Here is a 20529-nt window from a genome sequence, read left to right as displayed (position 1 = left end):
TATAATTCTATTTTTTTCTAATCTTCATCTTTGAATTTCCTTTATGACCCCGGTCGGCGAATTTGCGGAGTGAAGTTATGTAATTGTCGCACTGATGAAAGAACAAGCTGCCTGTGGAGGAGACGCGTCGCTTTCCGCGCGCGACAGAAATCACGCACACATGCTTCCAGCAAGTGTCACTTGGCATCACGTCTCCCAGTCCGCGTTTTCACGTGCGTGGCTCATCTGTGTAATTATTGGTGTGGTGAACATGCGAGCAGTGAATGGAGAGACCACCTCGTGCGCCTGCGAGCAGTTTACGCGTGACTTTGTAGTCTGGTTTTAGATCTTCTTTCCCAAATCCTCAATTCTGGGAAGAACAGAGAGAGACGGTGTTTGTGAATCTGCTGCATCCACCCAGTCCTGAGCTTCAAGCTGCGTCCAAAGTGTCCAACACGCTGTAGACAGTGTTTCTGGTGGAGTTTCCTCCTCTGTGTGCGCAAGAAAACAAGGCAAACCCATGACTGTAGCAGCAAATGAAAACCCTAATTGAAAAAGAAGCTGCATCAGCATCCAGCAGTGTCATACTGTGTGTTTGTGGATAAACCCAGACCTGACAGATGTGATATTGATATTTCTGATTGTGTTAGACAAGAACAAATGTTCTCTTCCTACAAATACACCTCTGGATGCAGGCAAACATCTGCATGAGCGAACATACTGTAGCTCTCAGTGATGAGATTCTGGACGGTGAGAATACAAGACATCAGCGGCTTCTCTGTGAATAGTGAGACTCATCATCAGTCATTCACTGACACAGGGAATCAATCAGGGAATCAGTCCATCACTCACAAACATGACAAGATGGAGAGCAGAGGTCTTGGGGCCTAAGCAGTAAAGGCACCCAGTGTGTTCTCTGGGTGTTTTCTCTAGTTTCCAATGCTTTGGTTCCTCATGTTACACATGCTCGATGATAATGGCGTCAAAGTAGTGAGGTTTTGTCGGGCTGCGATAAGCGATAATGTTCATTATCAATTCATCGGCTCTAAAGCTCATTAATAACCTATGACATAATGTCTTAAAAAGTGAAGTCGTGTGTGATTAATATCTGGAAACACAAAGATATTTAGTTAGCGTTTTGCAGAAGAATAAAGCTGCACTCATATATATGCAGTGGGAGCATCAGCTCATTCACTTTGAATGGGACAGCATCAAGATTTGTTGAATTTGATCTTTCTTGCCTATGGCAGAAGTTGACAAATGTTCAAACTTTTCAAGTGGCAGCGCAAACACTGGCCAGTCTAATCATGTTGTGCATATATTATATTCCAGCACAGGTGCTAAATCACATCAGTGCATTTATGCTCAAACACTTTGGTTTCCCAACAAAGATCCCAGACAGGACCATTCTCCCAGCTTCTGTTGTCTAACATTTAAGATGGAACAAAAGCTTTAAGTGAGATATTTTTAGTTCAGTTTGTAAAGTATTCCAAACAGAGGGGGCGTAATAACTGAACGCTTGTTTCCTCAATTTAGTCCGAACTCTGGAACAGTCAAGTGATGGTTGCCACAAGGATGTAATGCATTAAGGCTATTGGTTCTTTGTAGCAGAGAGCATAAATAAGACTATGCCTTCATATACTCAAAGAAGGCCACTCAGCTTTGGCATACAAATCACACTGTAGTAAACCTTGAAGCACAGTGATGAACAGCATTCACAGACCGAAGACACTGGGATCATCTGAATGATCGATTTAAAGAGAGACCAAAGTTAAAGATGCAAAATAGTAGCCACCATAACCACATGGTGGTGCATATCAAGCTAAACGTTCATGAACCCCTTGTGGTGCTTCTGGTGAAAATGAGGGTGTCAATTGCAATTGTGACATTGATGAATGATGTTAAAATTACTGACCATATATCCACTGGGAACTAGTGCTGTTTTTGTTTTGTTTTGTTTTAAGACTTTTGTGTATTATTTATGTTGACCATGACTGTTATCTTCTATTTCTGTGTATTTCTTGCAGTTGCAACCCAAGGGCTATGAAAAATAGCTCTAAACTCTCTGGGCCAATTTTTTTTCTTTGCTATTGAAAATAAAATAAATTCAGAAAGTGGTGCAAGAACACACACCACCATCAACACTATATCCCAAATCATTACATGGACCCACACTAAATGCAAACTCTTTATAAATGTTATCACTGCATATGCTTTTTTTCAAATTAATGTACTCTGCATTATATCTTGACACAAAAAAAAGTTTTAAAGAAAGTGAAAATAAACTCCTATACTCATCCCTTCATTGAATCCACTCCAAAAACGAATTGGTTAATCCTTGGCCTCTTCTCAACCCTTCACAGTTTCAAACAACCAACTTTATTTATGCAGCATTTGTCGTACAATGTCATGCTTCACATCATCTTGTTCTGAAGCCTTGAGACTGAACTGGCATTCTTTACAGTTTGTCTAACATTGTGTAGAGAAAACTATTAAGCATTAAGAAAATAAGCTGCATGTAATGGATGATTGAATGTTAGGATGTTTTCCATGGTTTAGCTTAGTTTGAAACTATGTTTTTTTGGTGATTTTGGTGAAGTGCAGTTCACAGTTGTTGTTTTTCCTTATTCTAAACCAACTGCACAAACTGTGCTGTATCTTAGAGTGCACATTTCCTTGACGAGACCCAAGTCCGAAATTGCAGTTTTCCACAGAGCAGCCCGTCAATCAAAGCAGGAATACATAACCAGCCTAGAGATCAATGACGCTACACCAGACATTCTGACGGCAACACACACACACACACACACACACACTACAGAGAGTGCATTGTGCTGCACCTGATACAGTGTCTGGGGGACCCACCTGTTCAATAGGTGGAGTGATTGGTAGATTTAGACTCGTTAAATAATTGAACAGGTCTGGTAACTGTATCTTTGAAGTTGGAACAGCAATGGGCACCACACACTTCTGATCTAACTTGTGCTGTTGACAAACACTGCATTGTAATACAATAGCTGCCGGTGAATAGAATCACCTTCATTGATGTTGTATGTTACTACATACATGTTCAGTCATTTTGATTCTGGATCTGGACATATGTGATATAAAGAGTGAGTGAGTGAGTGAGGGAGGGAGGCACAGTATTGTTTGCTGTTAAGGGAAAAATGCAGTGCAGTGAAGAAATGTGGCTGGAAAATATCAATCATTGATCATTTAATGAGGTAATGTCTGTCAATGCCTTTGGTTACATCTATGATATGGAATACACTCCTCAAAATTGACCTATGACCCGTGTGTGTGTGTGTGTGTGCGTGCGTGAATGCACGTGTGTGTCTGTGTCTGTGTGCATGTGAGAAATAAAGGAGGTGGAGCTGATAATCGAAACAAGACTCTTCTAGCATTTGGAGAATCCCTAGAGTATTAAGTCTTTCTCCACATGAGGGCTCACACGTCAATACTCTCATACACACACACACACACACACACACACACACACACACACACTGGTTTCCATCACTTCAGAGGACATCACATTGACTTACATTCATTTCCTGGAGACTTACTCGTTAACTTTAACCATAATTACTACTGACCTTAGCCTAACTTTAAAACACATCTTCACCTTGAAATGTAGTCATTTTCATTATAGGGACTTTATTTTTGTCCCCATAAGGAAGCCAAGTCCCCATAATGTGAGTGTATAAACAGATTTTGGTCCCCACAACACAAGGAATACCAGGTATACACACAGGTTTGAGCAGCTATTCTTCTTAGGCCACTGCATTGATTCCCATTGATTTGGACAGCCTAAACATAGAGTTATCCCTAACCTTAACCAGTTAATCCCTAACCTAAGCACAATGCAAATCTTAGCCCTGACTTTAACCAGTTCCTCAGAAATGAGGTTCTGCCTCTTTAGGACCAGGTTATGGTATCCATGAGGACTACTGGTCCTAAAGAGGTAAGAAGTACACACACACACACACACACACACACACACACGTGCATACACAGTCCATTTGCAGGACGTTTCCAGCCATAGATGCACTGATTCGTACTGACAGCCATACTGAGAGGCTTAAGCTGAAGCAGTGAAGACACAAATAGTATCAGCTCTCGACCCTCAGCCTGCTCCTCACATACATGATGCAGCAGGCGTCATGTATGTAGTACAACACGCAGCACAGTGTGAGGTTGATATTTGCCATCATCTCTCAGGGACAGATACAGCTCTGCTGCAGCAAACAGAAGGAAGCTGAAACAGAAGATGACCCATTCACTTAAGTCCAGTTCTCTTGTCAATTGACTTAACTTGTTTTTGTTTTCCATAAGACATTTAACAAATGGTAATGAGTGATCTGTTTGCTTAAATCAAACAGAGACATAAAGGTTGAATCTGTCTCTCTGACACCGTGGTTATACACTCAGGGCTGTAATGAGTGAACAGAGTGCAGGACTGTAAGAGCAGAGACCAAAGCTCACATCCTCCTATCATATTTCAAGTCAGTAATGATTACCTTTATTATTAACCAAAGACCACAATGTCCCTTTATTTATAGTGAGTACGAGTGCCTGAATAATATAAAAATGTTGCTGTCAATCAGTATTTTATATGAACGTTGTGCAACTTCATTAAAATGTTTGAGTTAAAAGACAGTTATTCAATGTCAACAGTTTTGTATTTTCCAATACTGATGGTGGACTTAAAAAAAAGAGATTGACAACACTGGATATTCCAAAGTCAGTTGTTTGATGAGTTATACGTCCAGCTGTTACTGAGAAACATCATCACAAGTCTGTGAGTTTGTGAGCACCAGACTAACACTGCTTCTATAATCACTGTCCTTTTTAGTTTTCTCGCCACCACTTCCTGAGGGAAATGTCCCTCTCTGTCGCTGAAAACTGTCCCATTTTCTTCCCCAAGTTGTTGTACTGTAGGGTGTTTCATCAGAGGAACAGCTGTTTGCTGCGGCAGCCAAAAATGAAGGTTAAATAAGATCCTCCTTATCTGTAAGCAGGGTTAGGGAGAATTAAATTACACATTTAATTTGTTAGTACTATTACTTAAGGCCTTTTTGGTAACTTTATTCTTGCCAGTTGGTTTATCTGCTGCTTGCTTATGTTAGAATCTTGTACGGAAGTCTTAAAGATTAAGCAAAATTAGAAGGAAGAAAAAAGGCAGTGTTCTTCATCTTTCCGCTCAATAAATTTGCTGTTTTTGGTTCACTGTTGTCTGCTATAATCTGCAGCAGCAGGCTGCTGTTTACAGATGCTGAACACTTCCTGCTCAGCAGGGGAATATAGTGGATCATTTCTCAGCTAAAGGGACAGATATTCCCTCAGGTGGTGGTGGAGACCAAAATCAGAGTGAACAGAGAGTGAATCTCGCCTGATGATGTTGTTCAGTAACTGCTGGATGTTTAAATAAGCAACCAAATTCAATGATTGCAGGTTTAATATAAAAGACATTTAACAATAATGTCCACAGACAATATTTCCTTTTACAAATACATTGTGATGATATTTGTGTTTAGAATTGGAAGAATTTCCCTTTGAAAGTGAGGTTTTCCCTCTCTCTCTCACGGAGCAGTCGTGTTTCTCATTATAACACTGTGATCTGCCAACTTCACTCTGAAGTGCCTTTAGAATTTGAATCAGAAAAAAATGTATTGATGGTCGTGAGAGTACATTGTCTGAGACGTGGCACACGGCATTCTATGCAAACTCAAATATACCAATCTGTAACACAGTACACATCGTAGAATAAGTTGGCTAAAACATGTGCACGTGTACAGTCATTATTTCTTTGTTTAACATATTTATGGCAAGGAGATGGTTCTGCCAAATCTTAAAAGAATAGGTTTTCTTCTCAGAAAAAAAACAGCAACACTAACAGCAAACACTGAAACAGACTGAAAGATAAACACTCCCATTGCTTTAGTTATAGCTTTTGTCTTGTCTGACTTCTCACTGAGTGACTGTTTATATGATGAAGTGAGTAGAAGTTGACCTTTCTTACCCAATTCTCTGATGTCTCTGTAGATGAGCCATCATATTCGAAGTGCAGCCGCTATGATAAGCAACTAAGTTGCACAGTGCTTGCATACAGTTGCCGTTTTATCCACCACTTTTAAACCTTTTTTCCAAAATGCTCCCACACTGGAGAAGGAAATGTCACTGCTGGTGTTTTACATCCATCCGTCTGTCCCAAACGATATCTCCGTCACTATCTAGCATGCGTCTCTGCATCTTTCTCGTTGGCGTGGATGTTACATCATGAACAAAGTGCCCCGAACCAATGGGACAGATGTTTTTAAATGAAACATTTCACCCCTGTTACCTGTACACATGGTTGTGAACTGAATTGAAGTAATTATCTGTTTTTGTCCGAAACACTATCCTGTATTTCTTCCATGTTAATTGTGTCTTTAACATAATCCCTGTTGCTCTGCAGTGTCCACCTGCATGTGGGAGATGTGAGACTGTGTTGCACACGACTGGACTCCTCAGCAGGAAATCCTGGGTGGTAGAATTTCTGTAGTTTTGAGTCTTTAATGTATCACTCACATGCTTCTCGCTTTACCTATACCTGTTTGTTGAAAAATAAATAGATGCTGAAAGAGGAAAAGCAGGGATTAAAACTTGTCTTGTGCTTTGTGGGATGAATAGAAAAAAAGGCCCACTGTGCTAACAAGATAGATGGGCCTCCTTTCTTTGAAGTAATGCATCCCACTCTGGTGTGCAGGAGGAGGGCGCAACACATACTGTATATCAGATAAAGTGATAAGTTTATTTCTGTGCTTTATGGTAATTTTTGTGAAAACGGAAAATCACACTTTGCACTTACTTGTCGCTTCACAGGTTTAGCTGCAGCCTGTTCTTTCACTGGGATTTTGTTCGATAAAGCAGGGGTCAGTCCAGGTCCAAACTAATCTTATCTTATTTTACAGGTGATAGTTTGACTAATTTTAGCCTTTTTTTAAACGGGACAAGCTTCCATTCCTCGTTTCTGGCTGCTGAATCGTAGATTATTATGGCAGAAAACTTGACTGCAAAATATAAACCGTCCCTAAAATGTCCCTTCATCCATCTGTGGTTCCTGAGAATGACTGACATAAACCACATGGACATGATACACCTGCTGTGCTGCCTATAGTCGCTGAGCTGTGATTGGACAGTCGTAGCAGACAGTCGGTTCTGCACCTGGATTTGTTAGGTTTGTTTTTTTGGCTGTATTTGAAGGTTGTTAGTGTAGCTGTATACGGTTGCAGCTCTAGTGTGTGGGTGGCTGTCGTATGTGTAATAGATATAAGAGGAGGTGAATTTGTTTGTGTGTGTGTACTTGTATTTATATCTTTGTGAGGTCCAAAAAAAGGGACAAACCTATAACTTATAAATGGACACTCTTCTTTGCTAACTAGACAACATCTAGATCTCTTTTCCATTACTCTGTCACTGCCTTCTCATCGATGTCTCTGCGTTTTCTATTTCATGCTTTAAATGAAAGTAAATTCTTGATGCTTCAGCATCTCTGAATGTGTCTTCCCTCTCAAGTTCCCTCTGTACTTTGTATGATGTACAAGGAACAGTGCAGGTTATTGGGCCAGTCTGTGTGTGTGTGTCCAGGTATTAGTAATGTTGTAGGGACCTAAACCTGTTTACACAGTCACATTATGGGGACTTGTCCTTGTGGGGACAAAAAAAGCAAGCCCGCATAATGTAACTGACTACATTTTAAGGTGAAAATATGTCTTAAGGTTAGGGCTAGGGTTAGGCCTGTAGTAATTATGGTTAAGTCTCCAGGAAATGAACGTAAGTCAATGCAATGTCCCCTCAAGTCATGTACTATGTCGAACATGTGTTAGTGTTAGTGTGTGTGTGTGTGTGTCTCACAGGATATTGCAAACATTAGAGGGAAATGCTGCCCCAGGAAAATGAAGCGTCAAGAAGGGAGATAAAAAAACTAGTTGAAAATGTACTGTATGTGTGTGTATTTTATTTTGTATATTAAGTGTGCGTGCTTGTGATTGTGATTTATGATTGTGGGAAAGCCTGTGTGCATGTCCAGCGGTCCGTGGAAAAAAAAAAGACTAATGCAACGTGGAATTATCTTGGGTTTACACTACATTTGCTTGTCTCTTCTTTTCATTTTGAAACTTTTTATAGAGCCACTCTGAAAACATGGTTTTTTAAATTCACCTCTCTATGGCAGATACAGTAGCTCCTTGCCTTTTTCTTCATTTCATTTAAGCACCTTGACCCAGTGGTGGTGGTGGGAGAGAGGAGCATGACTCCTGTAGCTCACCATCCCTGAACTCCTCCAGTGTCAAAATGATCCATCTTCGGGCCATCTTCCACGCGGAAACAGAACGAAGCGCAAACAATCTTTGTCTTTGTTTTGAAAAAGTTTCCCATAAACGCTGCATCATTTGAGGAAATGCCTTCATTCACACAAAACTCTCCAATTTGCTGAAAATAAGTACATATGCCAGGACAAAGAGGCGCTGTAACACAATCACAGACACAGAATGAACCGAGCCAGGGGAAAGGAAAGTAAATAAAAGAAAGAAAATAACTTTTCATTAAGCGGACTGACCAAACAACCGCGTTGCCAAATTAATGACTCTGTTGCTATATTTTGCAGCATTTTAAAGCAACAAGCGACGTATCGGGCCAATTTCTGGCCTAATCTTAACTACTTTCCGAGAAGGAAATGTCCAGTTAGTTCTGCCACATGAGTGAGCTTCATCTAGCTGTATTTACTGCGGGTGGAGAGTCAGTCTGACTATAGACACACACACACACACACAGAGGCAAGAACGAGCTGTGGATGTGGCAGTGCAGCCGACTGTGTGTGGAACAATCACTGAGCTGTATTGTTCATTCAAAATAGTGATCTTGTGATATCTAGTACCCTTTCAGGCTGGCTTTAATTACTTTTTATTGAGAGTAGTCGGCAACACCGCCAAATAATCTCCAAACACAAGAAAAAGATGTAACGTGTTCTTGTCGAAAACACAAGGGTGGCATTTAGAGATTTTCCCACTCTGGGGCCTGTTTGCAAAAATTACTGTTTCAGGTCTCAAATCACAACACTGGTTCCATGCGGATGAAATACGATAAAATAAAATAAAAAAAACCTTCACATCCACCTTCGTTTCCATGTCTGAAGGAGTGGAATCGCAGGTTGTTCCTCCTTGCTGCTAAAATCTCTGTAATGTGCCAAAAACGAATAAAACAACACTTTAGAGTTCGGGAACAAAGTGATAGTGGTTTTGATTTTGTATCTTTCACTTAGATCCCTTCCTTAATCAGTCGTTCAACATATCTGTCAGATGAAATGAAAAATGTTACGCATAAAAAAATAACTAACACCTATGCTAATGACTGGCAAATGAATGCTTGCTGTAACATTGTGCTGGAAATGAAGTCAGGATTTGTGTCACTGCCAGAAAATAAGCAGACATAGAAGAAATGTCCATGTTCACCCATGTGTTGCATGATCACTAATGCCAGTCGAAGCCAATATTGATAAAAACCTGGACGCTTTGCAAAGTCATTTGACCTTGTCGTTATCACACGGGGTAGTTGCGACGCACTAGCGACTGTGGATCCAGAAACCAAAATAGCAGAAGTTAACGAGGAGATGAGTTGCAGGTGAGTGGCTCAGAAGCTCCGCCAACCAGCCATCCTCCTGAAACAGAGGAAGCAGGAAACAGTACACAGGAACACAGGAAACCAAGAACTTTAACAAAATAAAAGTCAGGAACTGACAACATGACATACTGAGAAAGAGTCATAGAGTGCTGAAGGCGAGAGACCACACTGACAAAGTTCTGTCAGATAGGAGGTTCTCCACCGATTGCAACAAAAGACTCCTGTACGCTCCTCCTCCTCCTCCTTTCCAAAGTACTGTCAGGAAACTACAGTGGTCTTCACATACCAGAGAGGATGTGCATCAAGTTGCCTGTCAGCTGATGCTGTTCCCGTAGATAAAGATGTTACTAACTAGGCTGTTCTTGGTTGGTTTATGCAGTGAATTTTTGTGGGTAGAGTCGTTCTTCTGTGTTTGCGTATAGAGCTTCTGCTTCAAAAGGTGAAACATACAGTATGGCGGCTTTGTTGAGTTTGTTAAGAGTTTGTTAAACCATGACACTGCTTAAAGTGAAGCATACTTATGAAAAGTAGATCTAATCCCTGACCACATCTAACACAGAAAGGTGAGAGACTAGGATTAATAACCCGTGTCAGGATATCTATAATCTAAAGTGTGTGTTTTAGTGTACAGGTAACACCACTGCTACATGTGTGCCTCCACCTTTCTAATCTGTATTCATTTGACTCCGCTTTGCCACTGTTAATCTGTAAATAACTGGTAAAAGTACAATAGTTTCCATATTTTCTCTCCATTGGTCGTTAGGTTTGACCCTGTGTGTTTGTGGGAAGTACATCAGCCCAGCAAAGTGCTTCCATATCTTCATCTCCTCTATCTTGCAGCCCTCTGTACCCTGGCCGTCCTTTCCCCTTCTGCTCAGATAGGCCGCAATTCATTATGCTAATTGATTTCAGTTCTTCCAGGAATTCGAGTAGACCCCGTTCTCCTCACACCCTTTCCCCTCTGCTCTAATTTCCTCTCTTTCTGTCTTGAAGTAAAGGCTCTGCATGGTCAGACGCCCATGGGATCAAACAGTGTTCATCTCTCTTTTTTTTTCGCTCTCTCATCCTTTGCATTCTTGTCCCCCCGACAGAGTAAACAGAGCCTCTGTTTATTCTGTGTTCACCGCTTTCATCTTCCTACTCACACTGTACGCTGTACACATGTATTGTGTGTGTGTGTGTGTGTGTGCGCGTGTGTGTGTGTGTTTTGCATAAGCCCAGCAGGAGCAGATTAAAAAGAGCTTGTTGGGACCGTGACAAAAAGCATTCTTGCTAAATAAGATCAAATCAGATTAAGCCGGTGTTTGCTATAAAATAAACTGAAGGATGCCGAGATTAGAAGGAAAGAAATTGCCAAATATATTGCAGCAAAAAACTAATTTAAATGTCAAATTTATCAAGACTGATGAAAGAGGATAAACACTAAATATGAATGAGTTTAGGGGGATGGTCGAGCATAGTAAGAGACACAATGATGAATCTGAGCAGAGAATGAAAATGAACAAAAAGCAGCCTTTTAATTACTCATTAGGGTATGTATTTAAGAATGTAACTGAACATAACATTAACATTAGGTTTTACCTCACCTCACATTCACCCTGATTTCTTGAAAAGCTGATGTAACACATTATATCACAGCTATAATCACGTCATCTCATTTGTCTCCAGGACTAAAGATAGCTCGTATTTTTCATGTGTCCACTCAGTGTCAGTGGACGAGAGCCAAACCCTTTGAAATCCAACCTCACCCAAAGATATCACGACCATATGTTGAGTGACTACAAAAGACTACATGATTATTTAATTGGCTAAAACAACTGAGGATGTGTGGGTGCATAATCAGACAAAGGCATCCAAGCGTTTCTAACACTTTATTACTGCAGCGATGACTTAATGATGATTTAAATGAAGACAAGAAGAAAATATACAAATCGTAACTCCAGCAGTAAACTGATGAACATCATGTGAAATCGATCCATTATTAATTGAAGCATCCACAATGTTGTTATCAGGTTCATTTGTGGAACTTACTCAATGTTTACTTACTTAAACCCTAATGCTGCTTTACTTAAATCAAGTGGCCTTAAATTTTGACTTCAATTTCTCTCCAAAATGAACAACGTGGATATCGTTCTTCTGACATTCTTTTGCATGTGAGTGCTTATTATAACACAACACGGGCTCTAAGGAAAAGTACCTTTATACTGTCTTTATAACAGGAACTGCAACTGGCACAGAAGTTGCCTGATGATCCTTTAATCAGTATTCAACTCTATTTGAGATACCCATATTAAAAATGTTAAGTTCCCTTTTGATTTAAAAACTGGCAATGTGCGTTTTTTCTGTTTGGAGGGGAGATGGCCCTAAAGGCACTAACGGAGAAATACAGTTGTGTTGTATCCTTGTCATACAACATCATGACGTTTGCAGGTAAAATAGTGTCAACAACCTTGTGTTTACTGTGTAGATCTACACCCACGCATTATGCACATCTTTAACACATGTAGATCAGCCATTTTAAATCCACTCCCATCTCGTTTGTTATTACATGACTTTATGTTCTTGCACGTTAATAAAAAAAAATTTAAGCTGTGCAGAAGGCTTAGCAAAGAAAAGCTGCAGCTGTGGCAGACAAACATACTGTAAACCTCTGTCTTTATTTGAAAAGGATAAGTTATACATACTTAGATATGTTATAGGTAAAAGGTCTGGAGTCCAGATTACGGCTGTAGCTTTGGCTTTGTAGTATCTTTACTTGTGTATCTTTTCCTATTCTACTTCCTGTTTTACTTTGTAATTTTGCTTCTTTCGTGTGTGTTCTCCCTATTTACTTTCAGCCCTTCTCTGTTTCCTTCCTCGTGAATTCTCCTCATCTCTTCCTAATAGTTTCCACCTCCTTATCTCCTCTCCCTTCTGTTGTTTGTGCGTAATAGCCAGGTCTTATACATGCTGATTCTGATACTTCTACGTATTGTTGTTTTTTTTTTTGAGTGTGTTGCATTAGCCTTTGGATTGTTGTATTTGTCTTTGGTATTTTTGTTTTGTCTGAAGATGCAAAGTAAAAACCTAGATGTTTCCCTCAGGAGTGATTTGAGAGAGACTGAATATTGGACGTGTAGTTAACAGGGTGTGAAAAAACAAGACATCAAATGCACAATAATGTTCTTCGATCGCTGGAACCCTTTGCAAACAAGCTCATGTTAACACCTACACTCTAGGCTACTCTGCACCACATGAAGAGTCTAATAAAAATGTAAAATGTCTAATTCATTACTTAAGTTCACAGTAGCTGGAGCTGAAGACTGTGAAGCTGAAAATGAATGAGTGAGCTCTGCAGCCTTCCCTGAATCTCTGCTGGACAGTAGAGGCCTGAGGCAACACTGGGGCTACACACACAACACACACACACACACACACAACCTGAACCTGAAATGAGGTTCTGCCTCATTAAGACCAGGTATTGGTCTCCATGAGGACTTCTGGTCCAGAGTTTATGCCAGAAAAGGTCAGAACGCACACACACTTAAACTATTTTAGCCCTAGACATACAATGCAGAGGGATATTATGAGTGTGTGTGTGTGTGTGTGTGTTTTCTCTATTACTTAGGGAAACAGATGGCATTAAGTGATCTGGGGGGACATGCCATCTCCTAATGACTCTTGTTTAAGTGTCCATCATGAATATGGCAGTGTTATCTGACTGTGATGCTGAGTAGTCTCAGTACAGCCGAGCATTTCATGTAACGACCTGAGAGTGTGTCACAGCATTTAAGAAGGTCTGGACGTGTACAGACGACAGTGAAGTGAAGTGTGTCTGTTCCTCGCAGTTGTCATGATTCCAGGACCTCTATCTCTGGTAATGATTATTGAGTTTAGTCTTTTTTTAATGGGTGTATTTGGTTTTCTTTTGATCAGTATTTCTGCTGTATGTTCGTGTCCTTTATGTGTTTTCTGTACTTTGCCTCAGCGTCCTGTTTTACTTGAGTTACTTTCTGTCTTTGTCTCATTTACCCCACTTGTAATAGTCTGCCCCACCCAAAAGTGTTTCACCCGTCAATTAATTATCCCTGCCTTACCTTGTACATCCATTGTAGTCTCTGTGCTCCGTGTCTATGATGGATCATCCGTTCAGTTTAGCTTCCTGTTCCACAGGTACTATGGTTTTACTGTTTGTTTTTATCCTCTCTCACTATATGCATTTTGATTTTCACAATCTCACAAGAAATCAACAGAAAACCGAACAGAAATTCAACAACTTCAAACTCATTTAGGATCAGAGGTAAACGTCCTAGGGTCATGACAGCTGCCTGATCACATTATAAAAGACTGATTGTTGCACTGAAGTTCAAGTATGCTTTTTAAAGGTGAAGCAACCCTCTGGTGATGAAACCTCATCATTTCCACAAACCTAAACTGAGCTGAACTATCTTTTAACAATCTCTCACCAGAACGGAGGCTGCTCATATTTTCCAACCATATTTCATCCCTGTTTGTTTACTTTCCATATTGACCCTGAGTTCTCTTCTCCTCCACTGTCCTCCACACACAGGCAGATGGCAAGGTGGTCGATGGCAGCCTTCTGGGAGACGCTAATGGTGTGGAGCCTGCACCAGGAAGAGTGAAGGATTCAGCAAAGTGGCAGAAGCCACGGTTCTCCCGGAAAGCTCTGATGAAATGCTGCCTGGTCAAATGGATCATTGCCAGCACACAGCCACAGGACAAAGGTGAGCGGGAGGAGAGTCTGATGTGGAATGAGTGCTTTGTGCTGGCAAGACTAACGATGTGATGAAATGCATAATGAAATGTGATTAACAGTATTTGAATTGATCGGTGAATTGACCAGCTGGACCTCTCCTTGCCTCTTGAGGTCCCACTGGGTACAACTGAGTCATTGTGCTGGGCAGCTGACCCCAGGGTCAAGTACCCAGAGATCATTTAGTTGAATACGCTCATTTATCAACCTCAACAGACCATTAATATTCTCTACACAGACATGCTGGAGTACTGCGATGCAGTCCACATATATATCCTTCGCCTCTGCGTCTCCAAAACAGCCTCTCATCATTTTTCAAAAAAACAAGTTCCAACTGGTCCATAAATATTGGTACAGTTGATAGTTTTTAAAGTGGCTTTATATAAGATAGGAATTATATTAAGTCAGGATGACCATGGCTTCACTAAGATCAGTGGTGCAGCCAGTATATTCACAAAATAAATGTTAATTTGCATTGCATTTATAAATAAATACATGGTGAGACAGTTATTTATGTGTATGTGCATGGACACAGTGTAATGCCGGGTAAAAGTTTGTGTGAGTGGCAGCCCACAGGCTCCAAAGTTTTGAAGTGGGACTCCAGTAACCATTTTAATTGCTTGAGGTTGCTGTTGAGCATACTTTCATATACCATCGTTTAAAGAAAAGGAGAGAAGCACTCTGACTTTTTAATATTTTAGTAAAAAAAAAAACAGGATACAGCTCTGTGAAATGGAACTGGGGTTTGGGTGGAAAGAGTGCGTAATCAACCTTGTGTTTAATGTGTGGAAGAACATCCATGCATTACATGACAGTACACTTTACTACACATGATGTTTGATCTACTCTCATCTCATCTGTTATCACAGGACTTTATGTTGAAAATAGAAATTGAAGCTGTGCAGAAGGCTTAGCAAAGAAAAGTACATTCATTTGCACCTTTGATGCACTGCAGCGCCTCATAAACCTATTTCTTCACGTTTCTGAAGAAATATCCTGCATTTGAAATAATGCAGGATAAGTCATACACACACACACATGTTACATAGGTAAAACCTCTGGAGCACAGATGTAAAGATTTCCTTTAGCATTTTCTCTCATACGTCACAGACATTGTTTGTAGCGAGTGAAACTAGAGCTAAATATGTGCTGTAGTGTGACGTAGTATCATTTCTATTTAAATTCTCTCTTATTCTCTTATCAGTCAATGTTGTAATGGAAACTGGTTCATAGGGCTTTCTAAAGGTTTGAAGCAATCCAACGTGTTGACCTGAACTGGTCTCGTTCATTGACTGTGTCAATGCTCCACCCAGTGGTCCAGGTGTGACTGTGCAAAATTTATCTTTTTTCCTGCAGGGAAACATGAAAACAGGTATCTTATGTGGGATCTGTAACTACTTCCTACATAGTGAGGTCATAATCATGAGAAAATATGGATGGAGGCAAAAGATCCACTGTGGAAGAAGAAGAAGAAGAATTGTTGGCCGGTGCAGACTTTGGAGAACTGGGGTGTTGTGGTCTCAGGAGTGGGTGAGCAGATGGGTGGCAGCGATTAGATAATTATCATACATGCACACTTTGCATCAGGTGACCGTCCTTCTTGTCCCTTGGCTCTAGTACTGTAGGAGCACTGTATTCTTTTTTCTCCCTTCAGTGTTTCACAGGCAGTTTTGTTCTCTGGCAGCCCCATGTGGTGACAACAGCAAACTGTTGAAGGTTTTACAAGTTTAAATTATTTGACCAAAATCATTGTTGCCCACTACTCAGATAATTGGTCTGAACGTTGTGGAGATGCTGAGAAACATCTCTTGTTTTTCAATCAATTTTCATGTGCTTGAAATTTTCTTGTACCACAATTAAATCTACTCAGTCCTTTGTTTGTAGGTATTACACAAGTCTAATAGTTGCTGACAGTTTAGAAGCAACAGGAAACTTGTTGGAACACTGTTGATGGTTATAGGGCTGAACAATTAATCGGTGTCGTTTTATCGTTCAGTTCTCACCCTTACAATAGAATGTAGAGAAGGTAATGTTGTGATGTTGTTGTGATAATGCTCCAACACATTGTAAATATACACATGAATACTTAATTGAACTTCGACTTGGAAAAAAAAAATCTCAATTTGAACTTTTCCTGACATGATCAGTCTTTAACAGGTGCAGATCATCCTCACGCTTTTTTTTGCAGTTGATACTTAAGTACAGTTAGGAGGAAAAACAGTCATTGAAAAAGAAAGAGAAGCAGGGTGAGATTAGGAGCTATCTCATCTCAGCGATGCTGAATGAAGCGAGTAGAGACTCAGCTTTGTTACTGAGCTCCACTTTAAACATGACCCAAGGCTGAAAATATGGGAAGCACAGAAAGATAAGGAGACGCGTGTCAGTCAGAGAGGCGGGATGGTGGTGATGATATTTGTCTTGACAGAGCTGCTCTGGTTCACTTTATGGATGAGCAGAACTGCAGCTGAAGCCTGTGGAGAATGAAATATGCTTGCTCTGCAGGTCAGGGAGCACACTGATGATAATCTGACCTGTTGTGCAATTATAGTTTTTATAATCAAGTCATTCATCAGTTTTATTGTTAGCTGATGGATTAATAATTTCCCCTCTGTTTTGTCTGGCAATCTTGATGTTTAATAAAGAAAAAAGGAAAGTATTTGTTTATTTTTAATCCCCACACCAGAATTTTTGTAACAAAAATATAATTCAACGAGTACATGAAAAAAAACACATAATCATCACAGTAGTAGCAGATTGGATGTAATCTTACATTTCTGTGGGAGATGGGGATTTGTTTGGGAGATATTATCTCCATAACTTAATATTTTTATCTCCAAACTTTTGAAAGCGCTGGCTACAATCCTGATTCTGTTTGTGTGAGAGCATGTGAGGTCAACAGCAGTCCAAAGACCTGTAAAAAAAAGAGAGCCAGGCTTTACACTTGACAAACTGAAACCTGTAAATATTTCTTAACACTCTAAATTGACCATAGGTGTGAGAGTGGTTGTTTGTCCCTATATGGCGTGTACCCCGCCTATCGCCCTATATCAGCTGAGATTGGCACCTCCCACGACACTTATGTGGAGGATAAAGTGGTAGAGAATGGATGGATGGATGGATGATGTTATAGTTAATTTTCTCTTGTGTGACTGAAAGGTGTAAAATAATTTTCATGTGATATTAGAACATAACACAGAGAAATAATAAGGCCATATAATAGCAGAAAAGGAGATATGTGTGACTGTATTATGAAAAGTGTAATATGAGGAAGGAGGCGATATGGAAGCCAGACAAAGAAGGGAAGTGGAGCAGTGAGATTACCTCACTGAGCTGTCAAATACTCCTGCGACTCATATCTGCATGACTTCTGTGTGATGGAGGTGGTGAGCTGAACTTCAGAGGACGAGCATGCAGCATGGCGGCCTGGTGAAGGTTGAAACAGGAGGAGTGTTGTTGTGCGTCTCTGTAGTGAGTTGTGGTTTGGCAGGTTTGGTCATATGAAACAACACCAGCGACCAGAGAGATTCAGTTCACCTCCGTCCTCTGAGGCGACAAGGGTAGAGGAGGGAGAATCAAATGAAACAGGAGAGAAGAAGAAAAGGTGGGAGGGAACATCACCTGTAAACAAACTGGAACACCAGGTTTGTGTGTTGTCTGAAGGGACACAGGCGCCTGGACACAGCAAATTCAAAAGAAGTTGAACAGTTTGTTGGTGCCTCAGCCAGCCCCTCCTGATTAATCCTCTCACCTTTGTGGGCCTTTTGGACCGGACTTGTCCTGAGACGCTATATTTCTCTGTGGTTTTTCACGCTGTATGGTGCTGGTGGTCAAAGGTTATATGATGAATACATGCAAGGCAGAGTGTGAAAGGGAGATGGCCAAGCTGCTGCGCTGCTTCTTTGGCTTCATCACTGGGACGCTTGTTCAAGGTATTTCCTTTTTTTTATTCTGTCTCGACTTGAAAAACATTTTTCTCCTTCCTTTAGACATTTTATATTTAACAAACAGTTTCAATAAAATCCAATTCATTTGTTTTTATAGCACAAAATTATTGTAGGGCCCAGTCCTTACAATATTGTGCTGAGAAAGAGAAAGGCAACTGTATTTGTCGTCATACATATCATTTCTTGTATTTGGGGTGTATTGTTACTGAATCACTGCTGTAAATTACATTTATTTAATATATATTGTAGAGATACCTGTACTAATATATTGTGTATTTATTTGTGTCATAACTTACATTTCAGGGGAAATATTTTACTTGTTACTCCACTACATTAATGCGTTGCTTTGCTTCATCAAATAAGTGACCTAATAAAGTTGGCTTATGGCTGGAAGAGTTGCTGCTGGCCCTGAAAGGAGAAGAAGTATACGGTAATAAAAAGCTGGATAGACATGTAAATCATCTCCCCTCCAAACCTGTCAGATTTTCTATGTCTAATATTTTGAGGCTAAAGAAGTCAAATGATCATTTATCTTGAGTATTTAGTCAGCCAAAATAACATGCATTTTTATATCAAGGTGAATGTTAGAACATGTCTTGTTTTATCTTAGATTATTATTCTTAAATCGTACCAGCTTCCATAATATGTGCTTTGGCAAATGTTTCTATCAAACGTTTGATATTCTATCATTTTTGAAGTAAAAGAGATTTTGTTCATTTTCTGGTTTATTTATTACTATTATTGTTGTGTATTTGTATTGCTTTATTCTTTTCACTGGTCCGTCCTTCTTAGTCGGTTTGTCCTTTCCGCTCATCATTGATTAGACATACAGTATTAGATGTCTATCCTCTGTCCTCCTCCTATCATCCAACACATTGTTTCATCAGACCATCGTCAGCTGAATCAGCACGATGTCCTTCCCTCATCTGTCTTCACTGACTTATCCTGTCCAATATAGACACCTCAGGACACCTCAGGGTGGAGTGTTAACTTGTCCTCGGAAAAGATAGGACCTGATGATGATGATGATGATGAATGTTCTCTGCACAGGTAGAACTGTCCTCTGTTGCTTCCTGCTTTGTTCAGACTCTACATCATGCTCCACTTTGAATGCTCCCAGTTTGATTCTGGTGTTCAGATTTTTTTAATGAGGGCCACATTTGATAATGTGTAGATTTCAATGGCCCTTTTAGACCTTTCTCTCTTACAAACAAATTCTTAAATTCTCTATCATTTTTAATAAATAATAAAATAATAAAATAATATAAATGAACATTCTGCCCTTGGACGTGAGAAACACATGTTCAGACATGTTTGGATGTTGGAAAGAGAAACGAGATGATTAAAAACCCAACTTGGGCAAAGGGAGAGGAGAAAGGTCCCTGTTTTAATTACACAGCCAAGGGTGTGAGGGCTTTGAACTTGTGTGGCTGAGGAGATTTTCACTTGTGGAAGTTACGTGTTTGCATTGAACTGGAACACCTTCAGCAGTTGAGTGGGTGAGTGGAGAAAAAGCTGAAAGACCAGTGTTAAAGTTCTGCAGTGATGGCAAAGAGGGAGCTAATTAAAGATGAATTTAGAGAGGGCAGTTTGTGTCAACACGTTGCAAGTTTCCATCTTCAGTTTTTATCCTAAGTCCCTGGAGCAGGCATTAAAAAGATATGGAGTGTGGATGTAATGTGAAGAAATAATCAGAGGTTTCAGTCCTGTGGCTCGCCGTTTTCTCAGCTCACTGCTCTGTGTGTACAGACCAGACACTCACAGGGATAAAAGGCTTCACTTCTTGCAATCGAATATTTCTTTGCAGCTTTTCTTACTATTAATCAAGTATTCTCTGTGAAACACAGACAGTGAGGATGTGACAAACCGCAGAATATCTACCATTTGATCCATTTTCTCATGTTTCATTTCTTTGTCTTCCCACGTGCATAGTACTCGTGAATGAACGCGAGCCCTGCTATATTGCTTAGTGCACAGTGCCCTCTAGTGGTCAGAGGGGAATAATACTTGCCTACAGAGGAAAAAAGAATATTGTGGAATAAATAATAATGTATTTTCTGGAATTAAACAACAGGAAGATAATGAGAAAATGTTCATATTCAAGAGGATGGAAGTCACTGATCATTTAGTTAATTGACATTAACGGTTGCAGTAGTAGAGAATTCAACCAACTTTCAGCAAACTAGAGCATCA

The 20529-nt window shown here is 40.1% G+C and overlaps 1 protein-coding gene across 4 annotated transcripts in view; it reads left to right on the top strand.

The window, feature by feature from the left end:
- Positions 1 to 20529, top strand: part of LOC122769928 (calsenilin-like) — a 44053-nt gene that overhangs the window by 9716 nt on the left and 13808 nt on the right. For 2 of the 4 annotated variants that reach the window (XM_044026831.1, XM_044026830.1), the window contains exon 3: positions 14189 to 14363. In XM_044026831.1, the coding sequence (XP_043882766.1) occupies positions 14189 to 14363 (175 nt within the window). Of the gene's footprint in view, positions 1 to 14188; positions 14364 to 17546; positions 18322 to 20529 lie in introns of those variants that run through there. The other 2 variants (XM_044026834.1, XM_044026832.1) reach the window with 2 other exon arrangements.

Source organism: Solea senegalensis, linkage group LG5 (assembly GCF_019176455.1).
Source record: "Solea senegalensis isolate Sse05_10M linkage group LG5, IFAPA_SoseM_1, whole genome shotgun sequence".
Lineage (NCBI taxonomy): Eukaryota > Metazoa > Chordata > Actinopteri > Pleuronectiformes > Soleidae > Solea > Solea senegalensis.
Note: the sequence above shows the minus strand (reverse complement) of the source record. Positions and strands in the feature narration are given on the sequence as shown.